A 26,156-nucleotide genomic window follows, 5' to 3' on the forward strand; every position below is an offset into this window, starting at 1 on the left:
CGTGCCCATGCGTGTAGAGAGGTTACCCAAAATAAATTTGGGAGGGTTTTCCTGCTCCTTGCCTCATTGAGTGCCTTAAAGTCCTATAAATAGCCCATTCTGGGCTCCCATTTCATTTTTCGTGTTCCTTTCACTCCCAATCTCTCCTTTGCCGAGCATTCCTCTTCTGCGCAAAAACTCTTCCTCAGTTCTTCACTCCCTAGAGCCCAAAATAAGTTTTCTCTACCTCTCTCTCCTTTTCGATTCTCTTCTGTTACATACTTTAGGAATGGGATTTTCTCACCTCCTCACCCCTGGGACTGCCTTGGCTAGTTTTGGAGAGACCTTTGGTGTCCCAGGGGATGTCGACATTACGTACTGCAATGTGGATAGTATCGAACTTGAGAGGGCGGTTGATTCAAGCGCAGCCTTCTTTCCGTTGATGCCTATACTAGAGGGTGGGGTTAGATTTCCTGTAGACCCTCTCATCATAGGCACCCTAGGATTCTATGGGTTGTGCCCCGACCAATTTCCCCCTAATTTTTATAGAGTTGTTAGTTGCGTCAACAAACTGAATCAGATGTTCGGGCTGCAACTGAACCACCATGACATCAATTTCATGTACAAATTGTGTGGTAATTTTACAACCGACTATTATTTAAAGACCAAAGATATGTGAGTCCGGCTTATCTCTTGTCTGCTCAACTCCAACAGAAACTCAGCTGGAGAGTTTTTTCGGGTGCACGACAACTGGCTCGCCAACGAGCTACTTTGCTTGCTTTCACCATGTGCGGTTGGTCGATACCGAGAATCTTTGCCTGTTCCGATTTTGTATCTTTTATTTGTGAGTTTAACAGATCGGTTTATCCTCGAATTTGTTGCAAAATCAAAAAGGTTCCTGCCGGATTCCCGAGTTATACACGCGCGAGATCTCAATTTTGTCCTTAGGTCAGAGATTTTCATTCACAAGGACGGGCAACTTCGGGCATCTCACTTGATCCTTGGGTGTTAACCCAGTGTACACCACCTGGAAAAACTTCAGCCAAGCGCTTTTGGTAGACAATCCGCTCCTGTCGTACATAGACGTTTGGCACAAAAAAATTCCTTCCACCCACGCTTACTATTGGTGAAGCCCGAGACCTCGGCCCCCGCTATACCACCACAGACAACATTGCTCCAGTAAGGGACGAGTCTGTCGAGCAAGTGTCCCAAAACCGAAGAAGACACGAAGCCATCGAACAGCCTAAAAATGTTGCCCCAACAGCCAATGAAGAAAACGCCGATCCAACCGGTAACTCGAACGTTGAACCCGACCATGAGGAAAAAATGGTGAAGTAGAGGGGGATGACCCTTGCTCGGTTCATACCCGGTGCCGGCCCCACGGCTCAACCTCAAGCCCCTCAAGGGTTTGTCCCGGCTCTTCCCGTTGGTGAAACAAGAAAAAGGAAACGAGCCATCGATAAGAATACTCCTGTCCCAAGTGACGCCCTACCCAAGACCCCGCCCCGCTTAAGGGGTGGGTCCAGGATTCAAGAGACGCCGATCATTACTCCACCGGTGGCTCAGGTCGGTACCACCGTGGCGTCTTCCTCTCAGCCTGAGGTCGGCTGGCAGCTTGCTTTTCAGTTGGGTGATAAGCCCTTACCGGCAACTGCCAGCGTTCGGCTATAGGATAAGGGCGACGGGGGGCGGGTAGCTCAAAGCTTGGAGGGCGACGACAAGACGCTTGCTAGACGGCTACAATGGCATTCCATTGCTGTAATTTCTTACTCCGTTCACTACGTACGTTGTAACAGTTGGCTTTCCTCCCATTTTCCTCATTCCATTACTGTTCTGTTTTCAGGCTGCACAGTTGACTGGCATTATGGACTGGAGACTGAAGGATGCGACTGAGGCCGTCGAGCGGGAGAAAGCGCTGAAGGCTGTTGCTGAGGCTATTGCCAGGGAGAAAGGGGAGGCAGCCGTAGCATCTAAGAGGAAAGAAATTGATGCCGAGAAAGCCCGGCAAACAACAGAGAGCAAGCTGACCATCCTGGAGACGAAGCTAGGCGAGACAGAACTCAGGTTAGTGAAGGCAAACAGCTTGAACCTTACCCACGCCGATCAAATTGCTGACTTGAAGTAATCTCTGGAAGCCTGTAAGGACAAGTGGTACAACACGGGCTTTTCGGAGGCTGAAAAATTGATGGAACCGATTGTTCACTAGGCTCGATGCCATGGCTTCAGGAAGGGATGGTTCGCTGCTCTCAAAGTGATGGGAGTGTCCGAGGACTCCCCGCTATGGAACCTAACTCAAATCCCCTATCTGGGCCCCCTCCTCCCATTCAGAGTCAAGCAAATGCCATGGACGAGGAAGACACTCCGAGCATGAGGGACCTTGCGTGGGACATTGAAGCTCATGTGGAGGCTGCTGATCCGGAGGTTACAAGCAGCATCTGTATCGGAGCTAAGACAACTCAAGATCAGACCCCCCAATAGCTAGGCCGGACAATGACGGATCTGGGCAACCTTTCCCCCCACAAAATCCTTCTGACCCTACCATTTGAAAATTTGGCTCTCTTTTCTTTTTGTTGGTTTGTGTTTGATGAGCCTAAGTCGCCGGGCTGTGGCGACGGAACAATTTTTTCATCTTTTGTGTTTTAATTAATGTCGTTCAGATAAAATTGTGCTTCTTATTGTTGCTTGTTTGATAACTGCTGATTTTATGAAATCCGAGTTAACCTGCTCATCATACCTTACTTTCTCACTATCGGGGGCCGGGAGTAGCCTTTCTACCCTTAAGGTATTTTGGCTTGGGACATTAGCTGTTCTGCCCGAGGATTAGTGTCTGCCATTAGGAAAAAATGATGTCTTAAAGTTTCCGCCTGCTCGGTGATAGGAATTGAACCGAGGAAAGGCTTCAGACCTTAGAAAAATGATAGCTTGAGGTTTCCACTTGCTCAGTGATAGGAATCGAATCGAGGATAGGTTTCAATCCTTAGAGAAAATGTAGCTTAAGGTTTCCACCTGCTCGGTAATAGGAATCGAACCGAGGATAGGTTTCTATCCTTAGAAACATGATAACTTGAGGTTTCCACCTGCCCGATGATAGGAATCGAACCTAGGATAGGTTTCAGTCCTTATAGAAAATGTAGCTTAAGGTTTCCACCTGCACGGTGATAGGAATCAAACCGAGGATAGGTTTCTGTCCTTAGAAACATGATAACTTGAGGTTTCCACCTGCTAGGTGATAGGAATCGAACCGAGGATAGGTTTCTGTCCTTAGCGTGAATGAGATGTCTTCACACTCGCAATTCTCTCTATATTTATTGCCCGGCAATAATAACTTAATAGTAATGGGGTTAAATGCACTGGTTAATGAATAAATACCGTCATACTAAATACGTGATAATGCAAAATTACATCAAGTTTACATCTTTGGAGAATAACAGATCAATGATAGAACTTTTTCAAGTTGCAAACATTCCATGGCCGGCGAAGCGGTTTTTTCTCCAAGTCTTTTAAGTAGTATGCCCCTGCACCTGCAATAGCAGTCACTCGGTAGGGCCCTTCCTAGGATGGAGCTAGTTTCCCTGCATTAATGTCTCGTGTGTTCCCTATGACCTTACGAAGTACTAGATCTCCAGTGGTAAACTCCCGCTTCCTCACACTTCTGTTGTACCTCTGGGCTAGCTTTTGCTAATATTCTGCTAGCCGAATGGTGGCCACTTCTCGGTGTTCCTCTAGCAAGTTTAGCTGCTTTGACATTAGCTTCTCGTTCTCATCTAGAGTGAATCTTGCGACTCGGGCGCTGCATAGGTTTACTTCAGCAAGGATGACAACCTCTGCCCCATAAGTTAGAGAAAATAGTGTTTCTCCCGTGGATCTTCTAGGGGTTGTCCGGTATGCCCATAAGACGCTCAGAAACTCCTCGGCCCATCTACCTTTGGCGCCCTCCAACCTCTTCTTCAATCCATTCACGATGGCCTTATTGGTAACTTCTGCTTGGCCATTGCTCTGCAGATATGCCAGTGTGGAATATCGGTTCCTAATGCCGAGGTTGTTGCAGAACTCTTGGAAAGCTTTACTGTCGAACTATAGACCATTGTCTGACACAAGAGACTTCGGAACTCCAAATCTTGTTACAATGTTTCTCCATACGAATCTCTTGACATCAACATCTCGGATGTTTGCCAGCTCTTCTGCCTCTGCCCACTTCGTGAAGTAGTCCACCGCCACCAGCACAAATCTCCTGTTGCCCGTTGCCCGGGGAAATGGCCCGACTATGTCCAGCCCCTATCGGGCAAATGGCCATGGGCTGTTTACTAGGTTTAAGTTCCCGGCAGGTTGGTAGATCATCGGTGTGTGTATCTGACATTGCTCACACCTCCATGAATGCTCGATTGCATCTTTCCTCATCTGCGGCCACCAAAACCCTTGCATCATTGCTTGGTGGGCCAATGAGGGTCCCCCCACGTGACTACCGCATACAGCCTTGTGCAGCTCAGTCAATAGCTCTTCAGCTTGATTAGGACGAAGGTACTGCAGGTACGGTCCTTCGAATGATCTTCGATATAACTTCTGATCGGCAAACAACCAATACTGAGTAGCGGTTCTTCGTACTCTGGCTGCCTCTTTTACGTTTTCCAGGGCTCGGTCTTCTGCAAGGAAATCAATGATGGGGTCCATCTAGCATTTCTTAGTTGTGGTGACCTAAGCAACCAATGCCTTGGCGGTGATACTCGATTCAACCACTAACTCCACCCTGATCAATCGAGGTACCATGTCAGTAATTGATGACGCTAGCGTTGCTAAGGAGTTGGCGTGTCGATTCTGTCCCCAAGCTACCCATTCAATTCTAACATTTTAGAAATTACATATGGTCTGCTTCACCAGCCGTAGATACTCAATCATCCAGGGTTCTTGGCCTCGAAGTTCCCTTGCACCTGATTAACTACTAGGAGAGAATCCGAGTAGACTTCCACCTCTTTGGCTCCCAAGTCCATGACAACTCTTAGTCCGGCGAGCAGAGCCTCATACTCGGCCTCATTATTAGAAGCCTTGAAGCCCAATCTGAACGAGTGCTCTAGCTTTAGCTTTTCCGGGGTAATGACCACAATTCCAGCCCCTGCTCTTGCTGTATTGGACGCGCCGTCCACAAACACTTTCCAAGGCCTAATCTCCGCGAGGCAAACTACATCCGCACTTTTTGGTGAGAACTCGGCAATAAAGTCTGCAAGTACTTGTCCCTTCACCGAGTTCCTTGGTCTGTATCTGATGTCGAATGAGCTTAGCCGGGTCCCCCACTTAGCTATCCCTCCCGTAAAGTCAGATCTTCTCAATAATGACTGAAGAGGATACTCGGTATAAATGTGGATGGTGTGAGCCTGAAAGTAATGGGGCAGTTTTCTGGTGGAATGCACGAGTGCTAGCACCAATTTCTCCAACGGCAAATACCTGGTCTTGGTGTCAACAAATGTCTTACTTACATAGTAAACCGGCAGCTGCACACCACTATCCTTCAATAGCACAGCGCTAGCTGCATGCTCGGATACCGAAAGGTACATATACAGGTCTTCTCTTGGCTCCGGGGCTATCAACGTCGGTGCCCATCCCAGATAGTCTTTAAGGTCCAGGAAGGCTCTATCACACTCCTCGTCCCATTGAAACCCCTTCCATTTCTTCAAAAGCTAGTACAATGGTCGGCACCGATCAGCGAACTTGGAAATAAATCGGTTGAGAGCAGCCAACATGCCGGTCAATTTTTGAACCTTCTTCAGATTGCTCGGGGGTTTGAGATGTTTCACAGCTTCAATCTGATTGGGTTAACCTCAATCCCCCGTTTGGTAATTAAATAACCCAAGAATTTGCCAGACCCTACTCCGAAAGCGCACTTATCGGCATTGAGGCGCAGCTGGTGTCGTCCGAGTATCTCAAACACCTCTTTAAGGTTGTCAATACGTTGCCCTTCTTGCTTGATTTTTATTACCATGTCATCAATGTACACCCCGAACGTGCACCCAATCTTATCCCTGAACATCCTCGTCATCATTCGTTGATAAGTGGCTCTAGCGTTCTTTAATCCAAATGGCATCACGGTATAATGATAGTTGGCATCCGGTGTTATGAATGCAGTCTTCTCCTGATCCTTGACGGCTAAGGCAATCTGGTGATAACCTTGGAAAGCATCAAGAAAGCTCATTCTCGGGTGCCCGTACGTATCGTCCACCAATTGATCGAAATTTGGCATCAGAAACAGATCCTTCGAGCATGCTCGGTTTAGATCGGTAAAGTCAACACAAACCCTCCGCTTACCGTTCTTCTTCTTCACAACCACCGTGTTTGCAAGCCATTTTGGAAAGAACATTTCTTTTATGGCCCCTGCTTCTTTCAACTTCCCAACCTCCTGTCTGACAGCATCGACATGCTCTTTAGCAGATCTTCTCGGTTTTTGTTTCTTAGGAGGGCATGAAGGGTCCACATTCAACTTGTGGACTATAAATTCAGGGTTGACCCCGGGCACCTCATATGGACTCCAAGCAAATATATCCACGTTCTGGATAAGAGAGAGCAGCAACTCCACCCTTTCCCCGTCACTCAAGCTTGCCCTTATCAAGAAACTCTTTGCACCTCCCGGAAGGATTTTTACTTTAACCAGTTCCTCGGCAACGTTGGTCCCCTCCGCTTGGGGCTACTGTAATTGCTATAGGGGAGCCTTCTTGGTTAATTCCATTGGTTTGATTTGTTTGTTGGCCACGTCAACTAAGCACCGTCTGGCCGCCTGCTGATCATCCCTTATCACTGTAATCCCTTCTTCAGTTCGAAACTTAACTTTTACATGCAAGGTGGACGGCACAGTCCCCATGTCGTGGATCCACGGCCTTCCAAGTATTGCCGTGTACGGCGAGAAAAAAGTAACCACTATGAACGTCACCATTACCTCCTTACCTCCCATGTTGACCGAAAGTGAAATCTGCCCTTCTAGAGTCACCATGTGGCCATCAAATCCCTTCAACGGCGTATCATACTTGGACAAATCCTCCTTTTTCAGGCCGAGCCCCCTGTCCAAGTTCGGGTACATCACGTCTGCGCCATTCCCCTAATCTATCATTATTCTCTTTACTATGAAACCCCTTACACGGGCTATGACTACTAAAGCATCGTGTTGCGGCTGGGTGGTGCCTTCCATATCATCGTTGTTAAATGCTATGGGTTGTCTGGTGTATCTCAGCTTCTTCTCTAGAGGGCGTTTGCCCATGCAACTTTCTGTTGATACCACGGCCAATACCCTGCTTGTTCTGCTTGCTTGTAGGCTCTTTAGTACTGCGTGGATGACCTCTATCACTCCAAAAGGGGGCGGGGGAGGGTTTCCGCGTAGTTGACCCGCCTTCTTGGTCTCCTAATTCCTTGTTTCCACTAGGAACTCTTTCAAATGTCCCGCTTTCACCAACTACTCCAAATGATCCTTCAATACTCTACACTGCTCGGTGGTGTGCCCTTTATCTCTGTGGTAGGTGCAATACAAATTCTGATTTCTCCTTGATGGGTCGCCTACCATCTTATTCGGCCGCTTAAAATACGGTTCATTTTTTAAATGGTCAATGATCCTGTGTACGGGCTCCTTGAATGCCACATTGACTCCCCCAATCGCTGGACCGGGCTCTTGAATTCTCAGATCCTTCCTGTGTCTAGGATTGAAGCCAGTATTCCGAGGATAGTTGATAATCAGGGCTTTCCCCTTGGTCTGCAACCGATCGTCTTCTAAGCGCTTGTTCTCCTCGATACGCCTCATCAACTGCCTCATATCCTCTAGAGGCCTTCTCGTTAATGATTCTCTTAGCCCAGACTCTTCAAGTAACCCCATCCGAAAGGTGCTTGTTGCGATCTTTTCATTGCCCCCGCCAATCTTGTTATATAGCTCCCAGTAGCGATTGGCATAGTTGCGAAGGGTTTCCCCAGCCCCCATTTTCATTGATAGTAACACATCTACGGGCTACGGAACTCGGCTACAAGTCATGAACCGCACTCCAAACTCCTAGATCAGTTCTGAAAAACTATGGACCGAACCTTTCTTCAATCCAATGAACCACCTCAAAGCAGTGGGGCCGACGCTCAAAGGGAAAACCTTACACATCAATGCATCGTTATGGGCGTGTAAAGACATCATTTGAATATAGTGACTTACATGTTCCACCAGGTCTGTCTTTCTGGTGTAGGAATTGAATGGCGACCATGTGAACCTACTCGGCATAGGCGCGCTCTCAATGTCTCTCCAGAATAAAGACCGGGCAACTTGGCGTAATGCCAGGCTCATTGCATCCATGGCCACATTTCAAGGTCGTCCCTTATCCGAGGAAGTCGATTCATGGTCCGCATATTCTCGTGAATGATCGCGGTGTCAACCAGACCCAGATTGATAGGATCCTTCCGCACAGCGATTCCCTACACTTGCCGACCTTTCCCTTCGTTCCTCACGGTCCCTTCTCCTGCGTCTGCCCTGCACTTGCAATTCCAAATCCCTCACCGCCTTACGTAGGCGCTTGAGCTCTTGATCCCTCTACTCAAGCTCCTGGTTTCTTCTGTCGAGGCAGCTGCGGCCCGAGGCGTCAGAAATTGTCCGAAGGGTCTAGTATGATCCTTCTCTGGGTCCAGATTCCTTTGCTTCCTCATGTCGCCTATCCTCTTGCCCCTTTTCCCTCCTTTCTCGCCATGTAGACCCCTGCGACGACCCTCCAGAGTCGCTCTCCACATGACTTCCCAGTCTACTTCCAGACATTCTCCCGTGCGCGCCTAGATAGTACCACAGTTACGTAGGAGATCCCCACAAACGGTGCCAACTGTGCGCACCCAAATATGGCTATTGGGGCCTAGAAGGAGTTTTGGGCTCACAATTTATTTGTATCGTGGGCTTTTAGATTTCCTACAATGGGGGATACTATGCTCGGCAGCCCATGTACCCAAGTCTCTTATGCTCTCAAGACCACTCTCCCCCTCTTTCCAAGGTGATTACTTCCTCTCCTTAGTCTCTGCTCTACAGAATCACCAATCCCTTCAACTGAATCTTCCTTGCCTATTTATAGCTAAAGTTAGTGGAATGGTCATGATCATTCTCCTGGTGGGTGGAAGGAAAGGTCCAATACTGTCTCTCCTAAGTGGATGCTTAATTGTGAGTGTGGGAAGGTGGCAGTGGCATTGGAACTAGCTCCACCGCTAGACTTAATGCTCGGCAGGGGCATTCCCTAGGCAACGTAAGGAAGGTTCAATACCATTTCACTTAAGTGGATGTTTGGTGATGGGTGAGAGAAGGTGATAGTGGCGTTGGAACCTACTCCGCCAGTAGGATCTTTGCTCGGCAGTGGCATCCCCTAAGTGATGCCGTGCATTCCGAGTTCAACCTTCTCGGATGACATATTTGCCGGAAGCGGCGAGACTTCATACTCGCTGGCCATGCCGTGAGTGTTTTTACATGTGATCAGCGTAAGGTTCTTACACATGTTATTACCTCCATGGGCCTCTGAGTAAGTGGGCCTGAAGAAGGATGACGCCCGTACACATGACATGGAGTTAGAGCACCTAGATTTGAAGACCGCATTCCTCCATAGAGAATTAGAAGAAGAGATTTACATGCAACAGCCCGAAAGCTTCAAAGAACTTGGCAAGCAAGATTATGTTTATCTGTTGAAGAGATTAGGGATGGCAATTTAGATCTGACCCGTGGATACCCGGCCCGGCCCGACACGACCCTAATGGGCCAGATTTTACCCAGCCCGATAAAGAATAGGGTCGGGTATAGGTTTTTAAAAAAAAAACCCAAAATGGGTCTGGGCCGGGTTCGAGTTTTATCAAAAAAAAAAATCTAAAACCCAACCCGAAACCCGACTCGGATAATACCCAGTTATTTGAAATTACTAAAACCCCCCTCTTTTATATATATCATTGTAATGGTCCAACCCTAAGTCACTACCCAGCCCAGCCGCCTCTCATCAATCCTCAGCCCCTCACACCCTCAACAGCCCCTCACGCCCTCAGCCCTCACTCCTCAGTGTCCTCAGCCCCTCACGCCTCATCACGCCCTCAGCCCCTCAGCAGTCAGCACGCAGCATGCCTCGGCCAAGCTCACAGGATCAGCCACGCCTCGGCCAAGCTCAACATGTAGTTTCTAATTTTAATATTAAGTTTTTTTTTTTTTTTGGTTTTTGATTAGTGGGATTTTGTTATTTAATCAAAAAGTTGATCTAGTACTAAATGAGGTTAAGAGTTTTTGGCTGTACGATAAATTTTGAGAACAGGGTTGCTTTTTGTTTTTTCTTTCACTCCCTGTATGATTTTCGAATAAATCAGTTACTAGGTCTTTTATTTTAGGTAAACATATGTAGTTTCTTTATTCCTTTTATGTGCTACTAATTCTTTTCCTGTTTTTATTTTTTGGGTAAGATGTCTAAAGAGATACTAGATCCCTCTGTTTAGGGCTTTGCTATGTTCATACTTCATATATATATTCAACAAATTCTACTAAGTTGCACCACTCAGATCCTATATATATTCAACAATTTTTCTAAAGGGTATCATTACTTTCTAAATATAGTTGCACATGCTACTAAGAGTGAGAGACTTAAAAGAAAAGACAATTGGAAACCAAAATTTTTTTTTTTTTGGTTGGGCTAAATTTGGGCCCAAGAAGATAAACGGGGCCGGCAGGGCCTGGCGGGGCGAGTCTGGGCCCCGAAAAAAAAAATCCAATTAATAATCAGGCATGGTTCGAGTCACGGTCTTGGCTCGTGGGTCGGGTTCGAGTATACAAAAACCCGGCCCGAACCCGACCCGTTACCATTCCTAGAAGAGATCATTATATGGCTTGAAGCAGTCTCCCAAGCAATAGTACAAACGGTTTGATTCATTCATGGTCACACATGGGTATATGCGCTGTGAGTATGACTGTTGCGTTTATTTTAGAGTACTTGCTGGTGGCTCTTATATATTTCTTGCTCTATCTGTTGATGACATGTTAGTAGCTGCAAAGAGTAAGCAAGAAATTGTGAAGTTGAAGTCTATGTTGAGTAGTGAATTTGACATGAAGGATCTTAGAGCTACCAAGAAGATCCTTGGGATCGAAATTCATCAAGATAGAAGGGCTGGTAAATTATGGTTATCTCAAAAGGGATATCTAAAGAAGGTGTTAGAAAGGTTTAGTATGCTTGATGCAAAACCTATTAGTACACCGTTTTCTGTCCATTTTAAATTGTCCTCACAGTTGTGTTCAAGTTCAGATGAGGAGTCAAAGTATATGTCTAAAGTATCATAAGCGAATGCAGTTGGAAGTCTTATGTTTTTTATAGTGTGCACTAGACCTGATATTTCTAATGCAGTCAGTGTGGTCAGTAGGTATATGGCGGATCTAGGCAAAGAGCATTGGAATGCAGTAAAGTGGATCTTTAGATATCTTATAGGCACTCGTGGTTTCGGTATCCTATTTAATCAGAGAGCTAGTACAGAAGCTGTGGTTTATGTGGATTCCGACTATGCAGGAGACCTTGATTCTAGAAAGTCTATGATAGGCTATGTGTTTAGGTTTGCTGGTGGCCCAATTTGCTGGAAGTCTACACTACAAGATGTAGTTGCTTTATTCACTACAGAAGCAGAATATATGGCAATGACAGAGGTAGGAAAAGAAGCCGTTTGGCTTAGTGGACTGGTTAATGAGCTTAGTTCCAAGCAGGATAGCATGGTGCTACATTGTGATAGTTAGAGTGCAATTCATTTAGTGATGAATCAGGTATATCGTGCAAGAACAAAGCATATTGTTGTGCGGTATCACAAGATCAGAGAATGGGTTTTGTCTAGTGATATTTCTTTGTCGAAGATTCTCACTAGTGAGAATGCCTTTAATATGTTAATAAAGCCAGTTCTAATAGACAAGTTCAAGCACTGTTTGGACTTGATTGGTGTTTGCAACTTATGAGCCCTAAAGGGCTAAAGGGGAGGCGATGGAGGAGTTTGCTAGCGTAGCTTGATCAATTCAAGCCAAGGTGGAGATTTGTTGATGTTGGGCCCCGTGTGGCTTGAATTACCAAGCCCAATTCAGTCTTCTAAACCAAATACAAGTAGTAATAGGAACCCTCACCAGTCGACCTATGACATATATATATATATATATATATATATATATATATATATATATATATATATATATATATATATTAGGTTTGTGTTGAATTGCATAAGAAGAAGAATAGTGTTTTCTTGTCTTGTGGGTGAAAGAGAGTTAGGGTGTATTGGGATTTGGGTTTCTTGAGAATGTTCTTGTGCACTATTGTATCTCCCTATTTTTATAGTGAAATTTCTCCGTCATTACCATAAAGGTATGCAGTTTGCAGAACCATGTAAATTCTTGTGTTTTTTGTGTATGCTTATTATTTAATTTTCGCTTATTTACTGTTAGGTGCTATCTTCACAAAAATTAATGTGTTAGGATTTGAGTTTATAGTGTTGGCAAACCATGATAAAAAGTAAGTTTCATTGAGTTAGCATTGTGCACTTTCAAGTCCAAGACAAAAAAAACTCAAGTTCAGGATGAAAAAGTGAGATGCAATTTGGTTCTCTCGATTACTGTTCTATTGGCCGAGAGTCACAGATCAGCAAAAATTAGCAAACGTAAAAAACTCATAACTTGATTGTTTCAAGCCCAAATCGTGACCCATTTTTTGCAGTATTTAAAGGACATTATAAGCTAACTCTAGGAGGGGTTTTTAGAGAGAGAAGAGTGTATCTTGTGCCTCCAATTGTATATCTAGGGTTTTTGTACCCAAAACTCTCTCAAATCTTCTACTGGTGTTATTCTTTGAAGAAACTCAAGATTCGGTGTTGTAGAAGTTGATGTCATCACTAGTCATCAAAGATGCTAGAGATTTAAACCTTCAAGGGTGGTCTTGAATTCACAAAATAGAGTGTTTATGTTGATGATCTAAACCTTTAAGTGGGATCTCAGAGTCACAAACGTGAGTGTTTGTGTTCAACAAATTCAAATAGAAGAGTCTATGGATTCAAAACTGCGTGTAGTCATGTGAGTAAGAACTACAAAAGGTAGATTTAGATTTTGGGAAAAATCTATTGTAAACACTTTCATTTTATCATAGCGAATTTGTTGCCTTGGGTATAGTTTAGGTTAAATCCTCCCCAAGTTTTTTACTTTTAAACTAGACAGTTTCATTGGTTTTCCTAGGTCATCATATCGCCTGTGTTATTTATTTTCTGCTTTATGTGATATGATTGTTTGTGTTTAACCTAGATCTGAATAATAAACCTAAGTAACAACTTGGTTAATTAATTAGGTTAAACAATTTGAGTGTAAAGGAGTCTAAACGAACTAACATAATGTCTTCGAACGATTATAAAAATTAATTATCATGAAATACACACCATATGTTCAAATCATATGGTATTTCTTAATAAAAAAACGAAAATATCATTTTGGTTCTTATATTTTGGGGTCGCAATTAATTTCTTGCACGAAGCTTCATGAGCCTTGTTTCATTCTTAAAGTTTAATAAGGAATTTAGGAAGAAATCTCACATATACCAAAAAGAAATATATTGATGTCCTAGCATGATTGTAAAAAGTAATTATCATGAAATATATACTATAAGCTCAAATCATATGGTATTTATTATTAAAAAAAAACAAAAATGTCATCTTAGTTCCTACATTTTGGGGTCAAAGTCAATTTTCTACATAAATCCTCATTATCCTTGTTTCATTCTTATATTTTAATAAGAAATCTAGGAACAAATCTCACATAAAATATATGTGCGTGTGTGTGTGTGTGGTTGTCAAAATCACATGAGGATCATAAAAATAGTAGGATCGTACGTAAGATTGTATAGGATTGTAAGATCATATGAGATCCTACCGATCCTACCAAAAACATAATTTTTTATGGGATAAATTTTCTGTTTTAATGAAACTTTAAGGGTTTTTATTTTTTCATGTTATAATGATATGACTTTTTTTTTTTAATTTTATAAAATTATGTTAACCTAAGCAAATGTTTTCTAGTTTCTAGTTCACTTGTAATTTAAATGAAAAAATGCTTCATCATTTCTAAATGAAGAATTTGATGTTACCTTTGTTGCCTTTTAAGCTATAATATTGTAAATTTTTATGATCAATATATTAATTTGTGTTCTAATATTACTAAAATATTTTTTTATATATATAATTTCATCAAATATGCTTGTATTTGTATATTGATTGATTAATTTTTCTTGTACATGCTTTTTAATTGTTATTGAGTGGTATAACTTGAATAGTTGAGTGTGAAATTGTATTTTGATGTCTTTTACATCTCTAGTATACAAATATATAATGTTTACATAGACGATGATGATTAGGAATTTAGGACGGTGGTTATAAGAATCTTAGAATAAGAATAGTTAAATATTCACTTCACCTTAATATTCATCTTTCTTTTGGATTTCATATTGTAGTTAGCTAGTTTCCATTTGCTAACTTATTTTTTATTTCAAACTTGAAACTTAGAACTTGGAAAATATTTTCCATATGTTTTGATAAATATTTTGGTATTTGGTTGCTAATTAAACATTTATTGAACTTTTTAGACACCTTGAGTCAAAACTTAAATATATTTGTTTCGTTAGTATAGATTTAGTGATGTATGACATGCAAATTACATCATATGATGCAAATCTAAGTTTTTTTATGGATGAATTTATAATTTACGTGAGTATTCAACATACAAAGCCATTATTAATGTGTTTTTTGCTTTAAATTTGAAAATATGTAAGATCTTATGATTCACGATTTGATCCTACAATCCTACTATCCCACCTACCTTCAACGATTCTACGTAAGATCTTGATTTTGACAACCTTGTGTGTGTGTGAGAGAGAGAGAGAGAGAAAGAGTGAGAGAGAGAGAGAGAGGACATACAGAAATATATTGATGTCTTAGCATGATTGTAAAAAGTAATTATCATAAAATATATGCATACCATAACTTAAGTTGAAATCATATGGTATTTATTATATATAAAAAAAAAAATTATAATGAACATCAACCTAGACGAGGGAGTTTCCTCAAAAAAAAAAAAAAACTAGACGAGTTAAGTTCCTCCCTAGTATAATTTTTTTGATTATTGGGGCACTAAATGAATCGCTCATTTTTTAATGGATTATATCTTTATCAAATTACATTAATAATTATAAATATATGAAAAACTAAGTGAAACTAGGTTATAATTCATGTTTATGTATGAAAACATTCAACAATAGTGATAGTAAGGTGGACTTATTTAGATGAGTGAGATGGTCACTACAACTTTTACGTTGAGTTTTATGAATGAGTCACTTGGCACCAAAATTAAGAAAATTAAAATGGACACTTAGTGCAAAATTATATTGCAATCAAAAGATTTTTTGGATTTATTTACTTTTTTTTTTTTTTTTTGTTTGGTATACAGTAAGGGAGAGGAAGGTAGGATTTGAACCACATGCATGAGAATATGAGACACCATAAACAATATTATTACCACTTATCTATTATTTGAACCCCTAATGCAATTACTTTTGGAGTTATTCTAGAACCATAACATTTACCATAACCATCCCATGTAGAAAACTATGACTGATTGACTGTTAGTTTCACATGTACTCACTACTTATTTTTCACCACTCACAATTAGCCACATAAGACAGTTGTGGGAAAGGGTTTGGTTTTAGAATTATTGTTACATTTGGTCATTCCAACTTTGAGACTCGAAATTCAAACTATCTTGACAAAGAATCATAATTCTAATGAAGATCTAATTAATTTGATTTAATCAATCCCTTTTTTATTGTTTTTATTAAAATTGCTTGTTTGATACAAGAAATATCAATCCAAAAAATCAATCAATTTAGAAAGTTCATCCTATAAATGGTTTTCTCTCATCTCATCTCATCCCTCCCAAATACTAAAGATCAATTCTCAATTCAACTTGCTTCCAGATGAACAAATAAATTATAGAAAACATTAAAATTTTTGTCTTAAATTCTATGGGTTTCAGGGTCTAACCCATAAGTTGGTTGTATGTTTGCAGTGACCGAATGAACTCCTTCAAGGGCTGGCCCAAACATTTGGGCTAATCTTAAAAAGAATGTTATAAATTTATAATGGCCACATATTGGACTTCCTAAATATGCGTCTTCAGCCCACAATGCAAAAAACATTGTACTAGGCCACTAGCTTGTAACTACACAATGGAATGGACTATGGAGCCTCAATTTTCTTTTTCTTTTTCTTTTTTTTTGGATAAATTGAAAGACTATTTGTTTTTTATAAATGAGGCTCAGTTTTCTTTTGTCCAACTAATATTTCCTTTCATATTATCTTTTCCACATTCACATATGGCAAGCATGACTACATGAAGCAACCCTTAATATATCAGCTTTATTTTTTTTTTTTTTTTTAAATCATGAAACAACTCATATTTCTCCAACTTTTTTTTTATGCAAAATAGAAATTTTATTCTAGTCTAATCTAAGTGTATATGTGTATAAAGCTCCCTTCTAGAAACTTGAATCCCAACTATTACCTCCATACCTCACAAGCATTTATACTTGATATTTCTCCAACTTTTATGTCCCCTAAAAGTAATATTACAATTATTACAAATTTCATTATATTAGACGTAAAATAATGATGTGTCAATTTTTAACTATAAAATAGAAAATAATTAAATAGTTTATTTGTCGTGTGTGTGTGTTGTTGATTTAACACCATCCACATATATTGTCATGGTAATTTGGAAATCTTTTTGTAATAAAATTGATATATATATATACACACACAAATAGTAAAGCACAAAAGGCTATCTTAAAATGGATTGAAAACGGTCAAGAGTTCAACTAACATCTCCCGATCTTTTTAACGAAAACGTTCAAAATTTAAATCTTTATTATTTGCTTATAATTATAGAATAAAAAAGAAAAATAGGACTGAGAGTAGTCGGTGGGATACACTAGAACAACTGTGAAAGGCCCAATTTAGCCCGAAAAGGGATTTATATAGAGTGTGTATACTAGTAAAAGCAATCTAGTACAGTCAAAAATGACAAATAGACAATATAGTCTATACAATCAATATAGTCAACTAGTATCTTGGTCCGATGATAAAGAGATAATATGACTACTACGAAATTATTTCAAAAAAAATATAAAAATCATTAATATAATTATACAAAAAAAAAAAAAAAAATTTATTAAAAATAATGATAATATACTACTCGGGATGAGCAAAAACCACCTCTCAGACTCAGAGCCCGACCCTTGTTTTCTGTTAAGCACTCTCTCCTCTTATATATACAATAGTTCCACAATTTCCTCTTCCTACTTTTTGTTTTTTTTGTTTTTTTTTGTTTTCCCTTTATTCATTTCCGTTCCGGCAGAGTGGTGTAAAATTCACTTCTGATTATCATGGCGACTCCTCCCAATCCAACGGACGGCAATCCGCCCACCCCCGGTCTGATCTCTCTCTCTCTCTCTTCATTTTTGTTGTTGTTTCTCACTCTTGTTGAAAAAAAATAAGAGATGCTACGTAAAATAAAATGAATAAAACAACTTTCACCGATAAGATTTTGTGTGTGTGTGTGTGTGTGTGTATGTAATCTGGGTTTTATTCAAACTATGAAAGAAAGAAAGTAGGACAATTTGCTGTGTGTTAAAAGTGCTAAAGTGGGTGTCAAACGAAAAGGCATCATATGATAGGAATTTTTTTTTTTCTTTTTAAATCCTGAAATTATTCAATGAGTATAGAGTTATAACATTTTTGGCAAAATATTTCACAACTGTCGAGATTGAATGGAAGTTATTGGTGGGGCTCAGATGAGAACTGGTAAAAAAAAAATTAGTGAAAAATGTCGGGATATGTGGGAGGTGTATGGTACACAATGTATGGATTGTTGTCTATACAATTGAATTGGTGATGGAAAAATTGCTGTTATGTGTTTTGTCTGTGGTGATTTTCCTGGTTTCAATTTAATGAGCATTTGTGCTAGAAGCACAAGGGTGTTTTATAATGCTCCTTTCTACTGCAACTGATTTGCGCATGAGCATAAACTGCTTATAGCCCATTAGGGGTGAATGCCCCTGGATTGCCTAGAAACTGGTTTTTGGTAGATGGGGTTAGTTGCTCATAGGTTTTACTAGCTGGAGCGAGTAGAAAGGGCTCTTCTTTATAAAGGTTCCCTACCTTATCACAAAAAAAATGAATAAAGTTTTGCGTGTGTGTTCTAAATTTTGCCAAATTAGAGATGCTGCAACTTCATGATTAAAGAAAGAAAAAAAGTGCTTTTTTTTAAAAAAAAAAATTTTAATGAAATCTTCAGCAACACAACCAACACAACCAACAAATCAGGATCAGCAAGATTCTAAGGTGGAGGCTCCAAGTCAAACTTCTCCAACGTCGGTGTTTGTCAATTCCGAGCCAATGCGAGAGGAACAAGTGCAAAATGCAGTTAAATTTCTTTCACACCCCAAAGTTAGAGGTTCTCCGGTCATCTACAGAAGATCATTTCTTGAAAAGAAGGGCCTCACAAAGGAGGAGATAGACGAAGCCTTTAAACGTGTTCCTGTAAGTTGGTTCTTTTATCATGATATATTGATTTGTTGTTAGCTACAGCATTCATTTATATGCAGATCACCCATTTCTGTTATTTTTTTGGTGCCCCACGTTGTTTTGAATTTACAGGACCCGCCACCAAGTGCAACCAATGTTAATCAAGGTATTATTAAATATTAATTCAGAGTTGGGTTTAACCGGAGTTTAGTAGCTTATCCTTTATAACTAATGTTCGTATGTAATTTATCAAAATGCTAACAGATGCGGAGGTGAAGCCATCATCAAGCAGTCAGCCACAGGCCGTGGTACAAACTCTGCAGCCTGCAGCAGCTGCTCCCCCTGGTACCATTTCCTCAATGCGGTCTCGATTCCACTGGTCTCATGCTGTTTTTGCTATAGGATTACTGGCAGTTTCAGGTGCTGGAACAGCTGTGCTAATTAAGGTACCAATGATTGACCCTTCTGAAATCATGCAATCCATTATTCAGATGTTTTTGTATTTGTATGGTTCTCTCACCAAGCTTCACTTATGGCTGACTGGCTGTATGCATCAGCTTATACTACTTGATATCTCAAGCTTGCTCACAATAATTGATAACAAATTCCTTCTTCTAGAAATCTATTGTTCCAAGATTGAAGACTTGGATACGCAAGGTTGTATTGGAGGAAGAAGATGACATTGTCAAGAAAATAGATTCAAAACCGAGTTTAGCAGAGGAGGCAGCTGCTGCTGCAAAAGCAGCTGCAGCGGCAGCAGCTGATGTGGCAAAAGCAAGTCAAGAAATGTTGAATTCAAAAAATGAAGGTGGGTTTATACTTGAATTTTAGCTTATTTTGTCTCAAGGGATCTCTTTCTATTTTTCTTTGTTGGTTTTTTTTTTTCCACCCATTTCTGTTTTGTTTTGGAATGTTCACTTATCAGTAATATCTCTTTGATCGCTTTACTTTATTCTATACATGGCCAGAAAGGAGACGTTTTGAAGAATTTACTAATCTCTTGGATGTGCAAGTACGAGAAATGAAGTCAATGACTAATGCCATAAGGAAATTGGAAGGTACTGAAAAATTGCTTTCTGAACAAGAAGATATACGAAACTTTTATTCCTGAAAAAGAGTTTGGTTCTTGATTTTCTGCCTTTAGCACTGAATATTAAGTTCTTTATTCGTTAAGGGTGAGCTTGCTCATCTCATTAGAGTTGTTTGCAAAGCATCTAATTCTATTACAACTCCGTGTTTGTGTGTTAACTGCTTCTAAGTTGCTAATATATAGGCGTTTAGCCATTAAACATCCAAAAACTTTAGCATTGATACACTTTGATACTAATGGAGAAATTCCCTTTACCTAGGTGAATATGAATTGCTTGCTATGTGTTGTGGAAGCAAGTTTATATTTCCAAAAATATATATATTAGTTTAATCATGCGTGTAATAATTAAAGCAATAAAGTAAAGTGAACACAACTACACATAAGACATAAGGAATTTTATGTGGAAACCCAAAACTAGGAAAAATCATGGAACCTCGTCCAGCCAAAGATATGCATTTATAAAAACAATTATTAAAAAGAGTTACCAACTCAAACCTGAGTCCCCTAATGTCAAATTGGCTATCCACCTTACTCTCTGCTTGAATCTACATTGTGACACATGCTTTATCTCCAAGTTTTGTTTTCAACACGTGTAATCTTTGGTATGAAATCTATTTGCGGATAAGAGATTCCAGAATCTCCCTAGAAGACCTCTATAGACACCACACACCCTAAAAAATCTTATAGTCTCTAAACACTTAAGCTCTCATAGAAGTTAACTTTTGTGGATGTGGTCCTTCTCTCACGAAATGAAGTGTTTTGACAAACCACCAGAAAACTCTACAAAGATTTTCTAACTTAAGAACTAGAGAGACTTATGAAATAGAAAAATCATTCAATTGTTAACCTATAGAAACTCTGAGCTTGCTCTAAATTTTGTGTTACAAGATCCTTATGAAGAGAAAAAGACTTTCAGGCCAAGGAATCATTAAAAGTACACACACACACACACACACACTTTTAATGATTCTTTGGCCTGAAATTTAGAGCAAATTGTGTCAATGGGAGAGGGTAATCTTTGGAATTCTCAGTTCATCCTGCCTTTGCAGGATTGGGAGTTGGAATTTGTTGATACTTTTTTTGAGGTGCTATATGATAAATTTTCTGCTTCGACTGGTCACGATTGAGCCTTGTGGTTACCATCTAAAAAGTAGTGTTAGAGGTAAGTATTCTAATGCTCTCAAGGGTTCCACAAACAGTTTTTCCCCCCCTTAGAAGAGCATTTGAATGGCTAAGGTTCCAAGAAAGGTGGAATTCTTTGTGTGGATTGCTGATCTTGGAAAAATTCTTACAGTTAAAAATCTTCATAAGAAACACATTTTGATAGTTGATTGGTGTTGTATGTGTAACTTGTAAGTGCAGTGGGGAATCCATTGATCACCTGCTTCTTCATTGCTCTATGGCAACAAATATATGGTCCTTCTTCTTCACTTTATTTGAGCTGGCTTGGGTGATGCCCAAATCTGTGGTTGAACTGTTGGAATGTTGGCAAGGTCGGTTTCAGTACCACAGAGGAGCTAAGGTGTGGTGAGCCTTGCCCTTATGTGTCATGTGGATTCTGGGTACAAAAGTAATAATCGGGTCTGATGGTCCTGCCTGTCATTAAAGAGCATATATTGGTCGTTGTTTGACTGGATACATGCTCTAGGTGGCACCCCCTCCTTGTCTTTTGTTGATTTTATTGTCTCTTTTATTTTGAGTTGTTTTCTTTCGAAAGGAGTTGCACACATAAATTTTTGTACCATTTTATTTTCCTTTTCTAATAAATTTTTTACTTATATATAGAAAGGCCTGATGGTACCTACGTCGTCCTCAATCTCCCGTGTTGTTGGTTTGAATCGACTCCCCTCTCTCCTCCCAAAAAAAAAAATTTTTAAAAGTTTCAAAACATATTCGGTCAATTGAATGTGTTAAACGGTTGATCGAATGATCCAAGGCTTTTAATTTTAAACCAGATTTTCCTAAATCCTAGATTCTTGTCAACCAAATAACCAATTCAGTCGATCAAAAGTTTTTAGGAGTTTTACTCGAAGGAAGGTAGATCGATCGACAAAGTGAATTTTTACTCAAACGAAGTACGAAGAAAGCACCGTTTTGTTTTTAAAGAAGTAGAAAAATACACATATTTGACAATTTTTATAACCATTTGGCTAGGAATTTCGGGAAGGAATTTACTTGCCTATTCTTACCAAGGAAAACAGGCCATTTGACACAGATTCTAAACCATGTTCCATGCAAGATGTGGAACCAAAAGTAAAACATGGTCTCTAATGTGTGGATTTTGGTCCCTAGATCACTTACCAAGCTTCAAGTCTTGATGATCTTCAACGTGAACCACAAACCTATGTAAACCTTCATCATAGAACCCGGACTCACATCTTAATCACCATTCCTATAACAAAATCCAAACAATTTGTCCTAAGATTTTAGTCATGGGATTTGCCAACTCTAAATTTTTGGAATTACATACAAGATTTCTAAACAACAATGTTACAGACAATAGTAATTTTATACTTTAAAACTTTTTTGTTTTCTTAAATACTGGTGTTTTGAGTCCTCTTATTGTTTTCTTTTTATTGGAAAATTGATCAGAGGCATCTTATATGTGACCAACTTGCAACAGTGTCACATATATCATGAATGCATGTTATAAAAAAGGTATGCACTCAAACTCTGCTGATCCAAATGAATATTTAGTTTAGTGCCTGAGCCAAGCTGAGCAATCTGTCAAGCCATTGTTCTTTGCTGTCAATGCTGTTGCGTAGGTTTTCTTAGGTATTCTGATAAGATGCTAAATAGTCTCTTTGCTTCATTGTTAGTGGTTCAGCTGTATCCAGAAAATCCCATTGCTCATTGGGATAACATCTAACATTCTTAATACCCTTGTTCTTTGTTAGATCTTGAAGGACATATCTACAAATTACGTCTCACCAATTACTAGCAATATGCTATTCTTATTATTGAATATCCTTTCTTTCTGCCTAATCATCAGGACAATCAAACACCCAAGGGAGAGCCTCTTTTGTTGATCAAGAGGATCATGGAATTGCTATATCGAATTCAAAGGTAAGCTGAACATTGGCATAATTTGAGAACACTTCATGCTATCTAAAGAAGATTTTAGAGAACTTACTCTCATCGACGTGGCCTCTCTAAGGTTTAAGGTTTTATTAATTTAAATGTTCTGCAGCAAATGTATGTAAACAACAAGGTGGATTATGACTTGCGCTCAGGTACACTTTGGGGATCAAGTGGCAGTTCTCTCTTGTGTATATTTTAATTGGTTTAAATTTCAATGTTTTATAATTAAAATTTTCTGTACAGTGAGATCTTCCTCGCCTCCCACATCTGCAGAGCCATCAGTTGCACCTCACCCTAAGTCCTATATGGATGTAAGTAGTTAACCTGATATTTCCATTGATGAGAAACACAACATAATGTATGACCGTATGCTTGAGTATAGTCCCTCTTTACTTGTCATGTCTAGTAATTGTAAGAGTCAATGACATGCATATTAATCACTTAAAAATATTGGGAAGATTATATAATTAATTAGCTAGGTATGAAGTGTTAGATTATCTTGTGAGAGAGTGCTACATCTTTGGGAATTACTCCACCAGAGTCAGTGGTAGAGATGTTTTATGGGAATGACTACATATTGGAACTGAGAGCATATGACTACTGTAAGTCTAAACTAGATTTCATACCCACACTCTACAAATTTCATTGTTTAAGGCTCATTGGGCCTGAGCCCACAGTTGTCTTTGGGTCCAAGTGCAATTGTGCACTTACAACTACCATCTTTTAATTCTCTGATTTCTGACCATTGTTAGACTTAGTCCATATCTGAGTAGTTGTATACTTTTTGTCTAACTACATACTTATATTAGTTTGTTATTTGTTATCAAAAGTTTCAGAACAAGCATTAAAGAAGATAATAGCCAAAGAAAAAGGGAAATAATCATGAGATTGAAATGACTGTCAAATTTTCATTCTTGTGAATAACTTTCAATTATGTTCAGGCCTGTAACATATTTTGTTATCTGCTTTAATATCTGTTTGCTGTTATCCATAGTTGATGCTTAATTTAGATCCATGGGTTTGTCTTGACTGTAATGATGCACTTCATACTATTATGTGTGTTGATCTTTGTTATTCTAACTCAGAACCAATTACTGTCTGCAAATTGTTCTGATTTTCTTCATTTTTGATTAACTTTAAAGCCAGATACATACTGCCACCGTCCACTGATATGAAATGTTAATATCTTGCTCATGGTGTTGCAGATTATGGCCATGATCCAAAGAGGGGAGAGACCTCCTAATATCAGAGTAAACTATGTGTAAATGTTCTGTTGAGATCAGCTTGTTAGTGAGGTCAATGCTAATACTGGGTCATTCTAAATTCATATGCAGGACATAAATGATCAACCCCCAAACCCTAATCAGCAACCATCAAATCCTCGTTTAGCACCTAGAGCTAAGGTTTGTTTTTGAGCATTTTTCCTTCTAAGATAGTTCATTTCTTTTTCAAAAATAGATTTTGTGGACTATCGGAAAAACTGAAACACTCATAACATTTAACTTATTTTAGGGGTTGGGCTATTTTGGAGAAAGAAAAGAAAAGGAATAAAATGGTGGGTTGGGATAAGCTATGGATCTTCAATAGATTAGTCAATGGCGGCCACATCTATTCTTTTTTGTCATTCTATTTTGTCCAAAGTCATACTCTTTATTACTTCCTTAATTAACATGTCATTTTTTACTACTACTAATTTTATTTTTGGTTTTCCTTTACCTTTTTTTGTTCTTTCAACTCACCTTTTCTCATTGGAGTATTAATCTTTCTCCTCTAAACATGATCAACCATCTCAAGTGACTCTCTCTTATCTTTTTATTAATATGGAGCACCTCTATCTTTAAGCGAATTTTCTCATTTCAAATTCTATCTTTTCATGTATTTTCACTAATTTAGCTTAACATTCTTATTTCAGTTACACTTTTATGAATATGTTGCCTCTTAAAAGCCCAACAATCACTACCATGAGCTCTAAATCAAATGTCACCTTCTCCCATATGAGTAGGGTTAAGAGTAAGGTCTTGGGTTCAAAATCCGTAGTATGTACATGTGTACTTACCAACTGAAGAAAAAAAAAATCTTATGGCTATAAATAATTTAGAAATGGCCTAGAGTAGATGCATGCTTTATAAAAATGTAGAGTCATAAAATAGAGGAAAAGAAAAATTCCTTCTTCAATTTGTTACTCTAATCACTGTTGAAAAATGTGGAAAAGGAAAATGGTAAATTTCTTGCATTCACACCAAATAAAATTGATTGTTGATTTGCTCGTTTGAAAAGAATGAAACTGATTTTTACTTCATGTACTCCTGAGTAGCCATGGGAGCTTAGTCAGGCCCATAACTCAAGCCAACCACTTCAATCTCAAGTAAGCAGCGAAGGCTTGACTTCCAAGGTACAAGACAATGGAGTAACCTATCAGTTAAATGGTGACAGTTCAGTACCTTGGTGGCAACAGAAAAATGTCAAAATCACAGAGATTGAAAATGGAGATGAACTCAAGGCAGGGATTTATGGTCAACGATTCAGTGAGCCACCTGTTCAACCACCTGTTCAGCGTTCATGGGTCCCTCCTCAGCCACCCCCAGTTGCAATGCCAGAAGCAGCTGAAGCCATCCGACGCCCAAAACCAGCAGTTCAGAGAGAACAGTTGGTTGATGATCAGTCAGTCACAAATCCTTCAGATGTAACTGATGAGTTGCTGAGGGTCACAAAAATATCTGAATCTGGAGGTGCGATGGAGGTTAATGGTGGGAGCTTGGTGCTGAACTCAAGTGTGGAGATTAATGGTGGGAGCTCAGTGCTGAACTCAAGTGAGATACAAGAAGATCACAGTTATGAGCAAAGTGTTCATTCAACTTAATCTAAGGTACCCACATGTATACTTTTTAAGTTTGTAGTAGTGGCCCATGGAATGTTTTGGATCAATTTGAATCGAATAATGATCCCATGCTATTGTGTAGTTATAAAAGAATTTGAATGCAAGAAACGTGGACTTACTTTCATGAGAAAATGAGAGTTATAATCAATAATGAGAGAAAGCCCTTATGAAACATAGTGCAAGCATATATTATTTGCGTTCAGCGTATGCAAGCATTTCTAGCTCCTTTTGTACGGGTTTGTTATGGCCTTCTAAAATTGGCAATGTTTACTGCCAAGCTGCTACGAAATGCAGATCATATCTATCGCGTCTTCTCTTTATCTGCTATAGTTAAAGTTTAGCTAAAGTAGGGACAACTGTTTTTTACAACTTGCTTAGGTTGAAAGTTGCAAGTGGAACATCACTTTCACATGGCTCATCACTAGTACCACATTTATTATGTATTCAACCACAATATACCGCATCAAAAGTTGAGAAAACATTTTCTCAAAAAAACAAAAAAACCACAGTTGAGAAAACAAATTTTGAAAATTTTTGTAT

General features: G+C 39.4%; 4 protein-coding genes across 6 annotated transcripts; 1 reads left to right on the top strand and 3 right to left on the bottom strand.

The window, feature by feature from the left end:
• Window positions 1-3,657: 3,657 nt before the first annotated feature.
• LOC142632934 (uncharacterized) lies at window positions 3,658-4,647 on the bottom strand. Its single transcript, XM_075807244.1, has 3 exons — window positions 4,450-4,647; window positions 4,120-4,254; window positions 3,658-4,053 (listed from the first exon to the last, which is right to left on the bottom strand). The coding sequence occupies exons 1-3, from the start codon at window positions 4,645-4,647 to the stop codon at window positions 3,658-3,660; spliced, it is 729 nt and encodes a 242-aa protein (XP_075663359.1).
• Window positions 4,648-4,868: 221 nt separating this feature from the next.
• On the bottom strand, window positions 4,869-7,039 carry LOC142632935 (uncharacterized). The gene is made up of 3 exons (XM_075807246.1): window positions 6,729-7,039; window positions 6,056-6,566; window positions 4,869-5,648 (listed from the first exon to the last, which is right to left on the bottom strand). The coding sequence occupies exons 1-3, from the start codon at window positions 7,037-7,039 to the stop codon at window positions 4,869-4,871; spliced, it is 1,602 nt and encodes a 533-aa protein (XP_075663361.1).
• Window positions 7,040-7,408: 369 nt separating this feature from the next.
• On the bottom strand, window positions 7,409-7,924 carry LOC142632936 (uncharacterized). Its single transcript, XM_075807247.1, has one exon. It carries the CDS (start codon window positions 7,922-7,924, stop codon window positions 7,409-7,411), a length of 516 nt encoding a protein of 171 aa, XP_075663362.1.
• Window positions 7,925-17,243: 9,319 nt separating this feature from the next.
• On the top strand, window positions 17,244-25,788 carry LOC142631340 (peroxisomal membrane protein PEX14). Of its 3 annotated transcripts, XM_075805481.1 has the most exons (13): window positions 17,255-17,472; window positions 18,338-18,582; window positions 18,700-18,733; window positions 18,832-19,013; window positions 19,186-19,375; window positions 19,536-19,625; window positions 22,650-22,723; window positions 22,848-22,890; window positions 22,982-23,049; window positions 23,944-23,988; window positions 24,073-24,141; window positions 25,053-25,478; window positions 25,518-25,788. In XM_075805481.1, the coding sequence occupies exons 1-13, from the start codon at window positions 17,427-17,429 to the stop codon at window positions 25,596-25,598; spliced, it is 1,593 nt and encodes a 530-aa protein (XP_075661596.1). In that variant the 5' UTR covers window positions 17,255-17,426; the 3' UTR covers window positions 25,599-25,788. The 3 variants fall into 3 exon arrangements, with proteins under 3 accessions (XP_075661595.1, XP_075661596.1, XP_075661597.1); XM_075805480.1 differs by having other exon boundaries at window positions 17,244-17,472; window positions 25,053-25,788; XM_075805482.1 differs by lacking the exons at window positions 22,848-22,890; window positions 22,982-23,049 and having other exon boundaries at window positions 25,053-25,788.
• The last annotated feature ends 368 nt before the right edge of the window (window positions 25,789-26,156 follow it).

This window comes from Castanea sativa, chromosome 4, assembly GCF_040712315.1.
Source record: "Castanea sativa cultivar Marrone di Chiusa Pesio chromosome 4, ASM4071231v1".
In the NCBI taxonomy this organism is placed as follows: Eukaryota; Viridiplantae; Streptophyta; class Magnoliopsida; order Fagales; family Fagaceae; genus Castanea; species Castanea sativa.